The sequence below is a fragment of the Sinocyclocheilus rhinocerous genome, unplaced genomic scaffold, assembly GCF_001515625.1.
Source record: "Sinocyclocheilus rhinocerous isolate Xijiao unplaced genomic scaffold, SAMN03320098_v1.1 scaffold813, whole genome shotgun sequence".
NCBI classification, from domain to species: domain Eukaryota; kingdom Metazoa; phylum Chordata; class Actinopteri; order Cypriniformes; family Cyprinidae; genus Sinocyclocheilus; species Sinocyclocheilus rhinocerous.
Window position 1 is genome coordinate 896,947 of NW_015654524.1, and position 8,404 is coordinate 905,350.

At 38.9% G+C, this 8,404-nt stretch overlaps 2 protein-coding genes across 4 annotated transcripts in view; one reads left to right on the forward strand and one right to left on the reverse strand.

The window, feature by feature from the left end:
• Positions 1-3,707, forward strand: part of LOC107717575 (transmembrane protein 47-like) — a 10,460-nt gene extending 6,753 nt beyond the window's left edge. Inside the window, exons 2-4 of one of the 2 annotated variants that reach the window (XM_016524381.1) lie at positions 2,241-2,381; positions 2,529-2,652; positions 2,847-2,926. In XM_016524381.1, coding sequence (XP_016379867.1) covers positions 2,241-2,381; positions 2,529-2,608 — 221 coding nt within the window. In that variant the 3' untranslated portion in view covers positions 2,609-2,652; positions 2,847-2,926. Of the gene's footprint in view, positions 1-2,240; positions 2,382-2,528; positions 2,653-2,846 lie in introns of both variants that reach the window. The other variant, XM_016524380.1, reaches the window with a different exon arrangement.
• Positions 3,708-5,039: 1,332 nt separating this feature from the next.
• The window catches only part of LOC107717572 (TGF-beta-activated kinase 1 and MAP3K7-binding protein 3-like), a 16,159-nt gene continuing 12,794 nt past the window's right edge, over positions 5,040-8,404 (reverse strand). Inside the window, exons 4-8 of one of the 2 annotated variants that reach the window (XM_016524374.1) lie at positions 7,683-7,843; positions 7,131-7,224; positions 6,942-7,000; positions 6,890-6,903; positions 5,809-5,890 (exon numbers count right to left, since the gene is read on the reverse strand). In XM_016524374.1, the coding sequence (XP_016379860.1) occupies positions 5,887-5,890; positions 6,890-6,903; positions 6,942-7,000; positions 7,131-7,224; positions 7,683-7,843 (332 nt within the window). In that variant the 3' untranslated portion in view covers positions 5,809-5,886. Of the gene's footprint in view, positions 5,891-6,889; positions 6,904-6,941; positions 7,001-7,130; positions 7,225-7,682; positions 7,844-8,404 lie in introns of both variants that reach the window. The other variant, XM_016524372.1, reaches the window with a different exon arrangement.

Below are 8,404 nucleotides of genomic sequence, written 5' to 3' on the forward strand. Positions count from 1 at the left end.
TCACTCTTCTTGTCAGTCAGCTCGACTCACTCTCCTCACTGGAGAAATGAAATCTGATCTGTGATGCGACTGTTGTTCGGCACGCTGCATTGAGCAGCCGCGTTCAGTTTTTAATTGTAGTGTCTGTTCTTTTACTGAACTAAATGATTTTTATTACTATAAAAAATCAAAACGACGGTGGGGGTCGGTGACGAGGTGGGCAAGTGACGTAACCGGTGTTGCGGCTTAACACCGGTATAACCGTCAGCACCGTCTATCGCGGCAAGCCTAATTTGTTCATAAACACTGATTGATTCAGGAATGAAACGAGTGATCTTTATGAGTGAGTCATTGAATCATTTATTCAACCAATATGTTAACAAACACTGATTGGCCCTGTCCCAAATGGCATCCCAAATCCTCACGGTCTTCCTCTGAGTCCACACTTCCGTGACATAACGCTGCTTTGGATGTCAAGTAGAAATCTGTAACACCAATTTGACTGTCCACAGTAGTGTCTATTGACCACTGCAAGTCCACAAGACTGCAAGTGCACATGAAGTGTGCCATTTGTGACAGTCCCATTCATTCATGATTCAACACAAATGACAGTCCTTAAAGTCGTTGTATCTTTTGCTTAACTGATTTGTTCACAAACGATGAATCATTCATGATTCAAAGCAAATAACTGTCCTATGAGCCAGTCATTGAAATTATCCACTCAACTGATTCATGCACAAACACTGATTCATTCATGATTCAAAACAAGTCATTGAATCTTTTACTTTGATTCATAAAAAAATGAAAATGGCTTTGTTTGTGTCTGTTGTTTTTTTTATTTTGATGGATCATATTTGTCTCTAAATGTAAGCTACTCACTGTTAACTAATTTAAAGAATTTGACATGCTGAAAAATAAATGTAATATGACAAATTAGAAAAAAATGACCCCCTCAGCCTCTGTAGCGTAAAAAAACCTGGCAAGTCACTCCTCAGAGATCGTCTACTCATAATGCGTTTCCACTTTGCCTACCTAATGAGATTCCTCAGGAGTCGTCCCGAAGTACATGTGAGATTCCACACATATACTCTCATGTCATCAGATATGGAAGCAGGCATACTGTGTCAGGCACCTCCTCTCTGTCTCTTTCTCCTTGCCCCCTCCCTCACTTCTGCGTTCCATGGAGGATTCAGTGCTATTTCTGGGCCCTACTTTAGCTGAGTGTCTCAGAGTGCTTGAATGAAAAGCAGAAACAAGAAGGACTGAAGGAGAGAGAAAGGGAGGGTGGAATACATTACGTGATGCCCCATTTAGCCCACCAGAATTGTCGATAAGCTCTCTGCTGCCCGTAGAGGTTCATTCTTTCAGTTACGCAAACCCAAGATGTGAGTGTTTGTGTCAGCCATTCTGTAGGCATGCGTGTATTGACTTTCCAGTGTGTTAGTCTGTTAAAGGAATCATTTACAAAAATATTATAATTCTGTCATTATTTACTGGTCTCATAACACTTTTTATTTTTTAAAGATATATTTATGGGCTTTTATGCCTTTATTTGGAAAGGACAGTGTAGAGTAGACAGGAAAGCATTGGGTGAAGAGAGAGGGGAGCAGGATCGGAAAAGGACCATGAGCCGGGATTCGAACTCGGGTCGCCATAAGTGCAGTTGCGCTGTATGTCGGCGCACTAACCGCGAGTATTTATTAAATCCAAAAGTCTGATATTATTATTTAAAGGACTGGAGTAAACATGAACTAACAATGAACCAAGACTAACCTAGACCATGACTAACATTAACCAAGATTAATAAATACTGTAAAAATGTATTGCTCATTGTTATTTTAGTGCATTAACTAATGATAACTAATAAAAGTGTTATTTCTCATCCTTATTCCATTCCACTGGTTTTTAAGGAACACAAAAGGAGAATTTCAGAATACTATGTTTGTTGCTCTTTTCTATCCACTGTGAATGGAGAATGAAGCTTTCAAGCTTCAAAAAGTACATGAAAACATGGTCCATAGGACACTGTATTCGAAGTCTTCTGAAGCCATAGAATACTTTTGAAAGAGACCAAATTTTTGTTACAATTTTCATTTTTGGATGGTTAAGTCTTGAAGGTTTCTTCAGCACATTTAGTAAATGATGCATATATCCCCATCCCTTTCATCTGATATAATGTTCATATAATATGAATATAATGCATGCAGTGTAATACGATATGGAACTGATCTGTTGTGTTTTTATGTATTGATTTAATGCAGACTGGCAGATCGCCACATTGGCTTTGTTGTTGGGTGGAGTGTTCCTTATCCTCCTTTCCTTCCTGGTGGCCCTGGTGTCTGTCTGCATTCGCTCCAGGAGATGCTTCTACCGACCGGTCGCTGTTATGCTCTTTGCAGCAGGTGAAATAGACATAACCGTGCACACACACACACACCCTCACACATTACATTGAAGACATTAATGAGTTGGCTTCCCATTTCTGTTTTCCATGCTCATTAAATTAGGGTTCATGTATTATGAATCTAAAATGTGTTGTTGGCTCTAAGACACAACTGCTGCGGCTAATGGACCAGGAGACAGCAAAGGCATTATTTTTCCAAGCCACATCACACAGCTGCTTCAGTAATCAGTTGTTCTCAAAATGAACGCATCACAGGGAAAACGTGTAAGGTATATCTGAAACAGAAATTTTCGCATCTCTTTTGAGAGGATTTTTACATCGCTTTGAAGTCGCTCACTTTGTTGAGGAACTTATCAAGGAATAAAGCCCATTGAGGGTCCAGAAGACTTTTAATGTTCTTAACCTACTTTTGTCTCTTTGATGATTGCAAATTTCATTGCCAGCGCTCTTCTGTCTCTCACAGTGGTCCTACAGGCCTGCTGTTTGGTGCTGTATCCCATCAAGTTCATCGAAACCATCAGTTTGAGAATATACCACGAGTTTAACTGGGGCTACGGTCTGGCTTGGGGAGCCACCATCTTCTCCTTGGGTGGAGCGATTCTCTACTGCCTAAACCCCAAGAACTACGAAGATTACTACTAAACATGCTACAACACCCACAATGCACTTCAATGTCCTCTTCACTGTTGTGATAGCAGCTCATGCACTGAACGTTCGTTCGGAACTGACCCTTGACTTTGCAAACAGACCCTTGAAATGCAGGGCAGGGCCGAGCTGTTAGATACATAGATTTTGATTCTTTTCCCCTCAGATTACTCTATCACGCAATTAAACCCCACCATCAAACTCTCATTCTTTTTCTATGTCATCTCTCTCTCTCATGTCATTCTAACACCTCTGATCTTCTTCTGACTGTCAGATGAGCATCTGACTCAAGATGTCAGCCTATGTTCACAGGAATACTGCCAGTCTGTGATGTAATCAGTGGGGAAACCTCCATCTGTGGTGGGATCTGAAACAAGGCAGACAGAAGTCTACAATTCTGACAGAATAAAACTGTCATGATAGACGTGTTTTGAGACCTGAAAGATAGAGGGTTTAAAGCCAAAATTAATCTGTTTATAATGCACCCTTGAACATAAATAAAAAAATAAATCATGCAGCTTGAAATAAGAAAGTGTTATTGGTACAGTAAAGTACTAATCAGCCAAACTAAAGACATCTGTATAATTGTAAACTGGTCAAAAAGATCTTATGCTTAAGGTGCGGTCACGTTCGCGAGATTTTGCAGGCAAAAAAAGGTCCAATGTCAATCGCTTTAAAGGGGTGGTTCATTGCGATTTCACTTTTTTAACGTTAGTTAGTGTGTAATGTTGCTGTTTGAGCATAAACAATATCTGCAAAGTTACAAAGCTGAAAGTTCAATGCAAACGGAGATATCGTCTTTTAAAATTCTGGCAGTTTAAAGCCTACAAAAACGGCTGGGTTCGTGACATCACAAACGACACATGTTAGACTGCACCCCATAAAGACAATCAAGCCTAGAAAAAACCCAGTTAACCACCCCTGTAAGTCACTTTCAAACCAAGCAGCTTTCTGTTGATCAGCGTGGGGAATTTGCGCGACCGACTTGAATACGAGTGAAATCTGCCTCATGTAAAACTCTTGATCGCAGATTTCTATTGGAATGAATGGATTTCTCCACAAATTTTCACTGATCAACAGTAAATGTTAGTAATGGTAAAAAATAATTACATAACTTTAGAAGGTCCATAGTCTACTGTCAATAGTGTAGTGATGTATGAAGCACAACTCATTCAGAAATCACTTTTAAACCAAGCAACTTTATGTTGGCCAATGTGGCGAATTCACATGACCAGTTTGAAAAAGTTGCGAAATATTTCACTCTCACGTGAAATTCTCCTTTGCTTGGATTTCTACTGAAATTATCATTTTTAATTCGAAAACATTGTGTTGGTCAATGCGGCGAAATCACATGACCAATTTGAACCCATTGTAAAATTTCTCACTCCCGTGGAATTCCCCTTTGCGTGGATTCCAATTGAAATGACTGTATTTCGAATGCGAAAATTTGCCGAACGGTAAATGTGACCACACCTTTATCCATAGATGTGCATCCAGGCATAATTGCTCTCATAAAACGCTAAGAAAAACTGATGTTACTTTAAGCACAGATCATGTACATAGCACATGAATTGTCACCATACAGTTAATTTGTGCACATCTGGAAACATGCGCATATCTCTTATTCAGTTTAAAAGGGATTTGGTAGAAGATACTTTGCATTGTAGAAAACCTAGGTCTTGTGGTGTAACCAAGCCTTGCATGTAGACTAGTTTTTTGACTGGTATCTGAAGAGTGATTATTAGTCTTTTGCATAAGTATCCGAACAGGTAGTTAAAGGCAGACTGTAGGGTTGTTTTTTAGCACTGTCAGCCTGTTGTGTGCATGTTGGTGTGTCTGAATGAGGGCGCATGGATCGTTTGAGTGATTGCGTGCTTTCTGTTGGGACTTTTCTGTCCCGAATACAGTTGTGACATTGTACTAATTTATATACTAACCAAATAAACATAAAAAAGAACAATGTGGTATGCTCATGGTTTTGCATTCGAAAGATCTCAACATCAGCATATAGTCACATAGAATCAGATCCTTTATTAAGTACAGCAACTTGAGGCATTTGCACAGTAAATCAACATCTTAAACACAGAATACAGTGTGGCATATGCATAAAAGTACCAGGTATAGGTTCATATGCAGGTCTTGTAGTGTTCTTCATTCATGAAAGAACTCATAGTGAGCACATACAGTGTAAAGTCTACATTAAAATGATTCACCCCCCTGCTTATCTCAATACATTTATCATGTTGTGAGAGAAGCCCTGTATGCGGGATTGTTTGGGGCTTTTTCCGTGTAAACGCCGGCAGTCTTATTCTGCTTGGAATGGTAGCTTGGTAAACCACACCTCCTCAAGATCTGGAAGCTCCACCCTTTCCTAAAACCACGCCTTCTCAGTCCACTCCAGCGCCAATCAATCAATCCCTTGTTTCTGTTAAGTCACCCTACTTCCTCTTTTAAAGCATCTTTCAGTAGAAAAAAAAAAAAGTAAAAAGTAAATACAAGTGCAGGAAGCTCCTCAAGAGGTAACACAGGGTGCTTCTGATTGGATAATATTTTACTAGACTAGTTGTCTCTTCTTCTGTGGGGTACGGCTCAGTTATTGCTGGGTGAAGCTGAGGGCACAAGGGACAGAAATCGGCAAATGATAGGTGGGATTTGAACTTTGCATGATGGAACAGAAGATTAGTAGGAAGAGTGAGGTTCATGGCCTGTCGGGAAGGGTCGCGGTGAAGCCGGCTCAAGTGTTGCGTGGCATCTCGCACTGTTCGCAGCGGTGCAGCGCGGGGTGGTTAAGAAAAGTGCAGCTTTCACAGTTCCACTGAGCGCCTTCAAAATCCTCGTCCCTTTGTACGACCGGAGGCTTAACTAGATAGAAGAGACAAAACATTATGAAACAGCATACACACACTTATTTATTGCTGCTGTGAGCTAAATTTGAAGGCTTGAGGAAGATCTAGCGTTCTACCACACCTATTGCCAATTTGGGCCACTGGCCCCACATAACAACAAAAGAGCGATGAAAATAGAACCAGGGTGCAAGAAACACTATATCATAACAAGCAACCCAATACCCTCCACTCCACTGGTGTAGTCAGAAGTCAGGACAAATCTGACAGGATATTCAGAGAGCAAAGAGCTAATTTTAGCTCAATGGAGGTTAGTCTAGAAATTCCATGAGATTTTTTAATGAAAACCACATCTAGGTAAATTCTTGCATTGCAAAGGGACAAAACTTGTAACTTAAGGTTCAATTCGTTAACATTAATGTATCAAGTGTCCAATACTAAAAATGAATAATTTTTTACATAAATAGTAAATAGTGATGCACTGAAATTAACACTCTTCAGCCAAAAAACCCCCCAAAACAAACCAGAAAATAAATGTATTTAAGAATCAATTAATCAAAAATTATTTTTATGTGTGTGTGTGTGTATGCATGCAGCATGCATGTATGCAGTCTACGGTTAATGACTTCATTCAGGAATAATCTAAGAATAAACAAGACATACAATACTAATGTAGCAAGCATACAGCACATGCTGAATAAACAGTTTTTTTTTTTTTTTAAATAGGCATTGCATAATGAAGAACGTCCTTGTTGTCATCTAACAATTACTGTAATTATGACACGACATGAACACGGCATTCATCTGAAATGTTGAAAATGTATTAACATATGTAGAAATGAATAAATGCTTGACAAGTATTTTTCAGTTCGGGTTCATGATACCAAATGCATTAACTAATATTAACGAATTGAACCTTGTTGTAAAGAATTACCAAAACATAAAATGATGACATGTTTAAATAAAGCAACATTGTGACAGTTGACTAAATAAAATTAAAAAATTATTGAATTCCCACCTCTTGGAGGTACAGTGGGTACGGAAAGTATTCAGACCCCCTTAAATTTTTCACTAGGGCCAGGCTGAATATTATCATAAAAGTTGTTCATGGTTCTCACGTCAAACTTGCCTAAAAAATAAATAAACAACAAATAAGAGATGGATGAAGCAAATGATAGTCATAATTATCAATCTGTGCAATCACATGAAATAATGCTGTGCTATAGTCATAAAGATGACTACATTTGTGCTATTTTTACCTCTGGACTGCAGCAGGTCTGTCTCCTTCAAGGTGCAATCAATGTCAATCTGGAGCTGTCTGTTTTGCGACCGAATTCTGGTCATATCCTCTGGCTAGGAAATGTGCACACGCACACACACACACACATACACACAGAGTACATGACTTTTTCACATTAACCGCACACATAAAAGCAGTTTATTGCTGTTACTCTCTTCACAGTAGCTTGTTAAAGTCAGAGGAAAGAGATGACGGTTGCACTGGATGAGTACATTATGTACAGCAGTTTAACGTTTGAAAAGAGATTCATTCATAGTCTGTGAAGCATGCAGACTGAGCGAGAACCGAATGAACAGATGTGATTCATTTCCACCTTATTGTATTTGCAAGTTCTGCACGTAGATTCTAGGTATGTATGATTTTTTTTTTTTTTTTTTTTTACGTAAGGCTCATTTGGAGAAGTTGATGAGGATTCATTCATTCCCTTTATTAGTGATGTAAAACAAGTGGGTGGGTGTTCCGCACTCGTTCAAAAAGATTTTTAAAAAGCCGTTTTTTGTCTCTCTCTTACCCGAGGGATCAGGCTGGTGCTGTTCACCCGTCTGAAGCGTCTCTGCAGGGCGTCAAATTCCATTTCATTCACTTCCGCCTTCAACTGCTCCAGTTTCTGACGCTCCAGCATGAGTTCTTTCATCAGACGCTCCATCCGAGCACGCTGGTGCAGGAGCAGCGCTGAGGAGGAGCATTAGACACAAGTATACAAGACTGTACAACACTTCCCCACATACACCCAACCCTGATGCATACAAACACCATAAACAGATGCAAAGAAGTTGTATAACCAGCTTATTCTGGACAGGAAATGACCACTTTGACAGGAAAGAGTTATCTGATAAACCCAAGCAGTTTTTTTCATGAGTGATGTATAATTAAGGATACATATGCTTTACTGGATATTAACTGCCTAGAAAAAACCTATATATAGTATACTACATTACTAATCTGTGTATGTACACACTTTAAGCAGTTTTATAAAAAATACATAATAGTTTATAAAGCAAGGACTAGCTACTAGATTTTATAATATAATACATTTTAACATGGCTTTCTCAAGTTTCTCAGCATTCAATTAAAAATATGTGTTCCTTGACTCCTGGAAAAGTCCAGACATAAATAAGCCAGCCTGATCAAATAAATATTTTATTATATTTATTCACACATGCATACATACTAGGGCTGTGGGATATATCTAAACCGTATTTAAATATTTTTCTAAATTTTGATTATTTTATA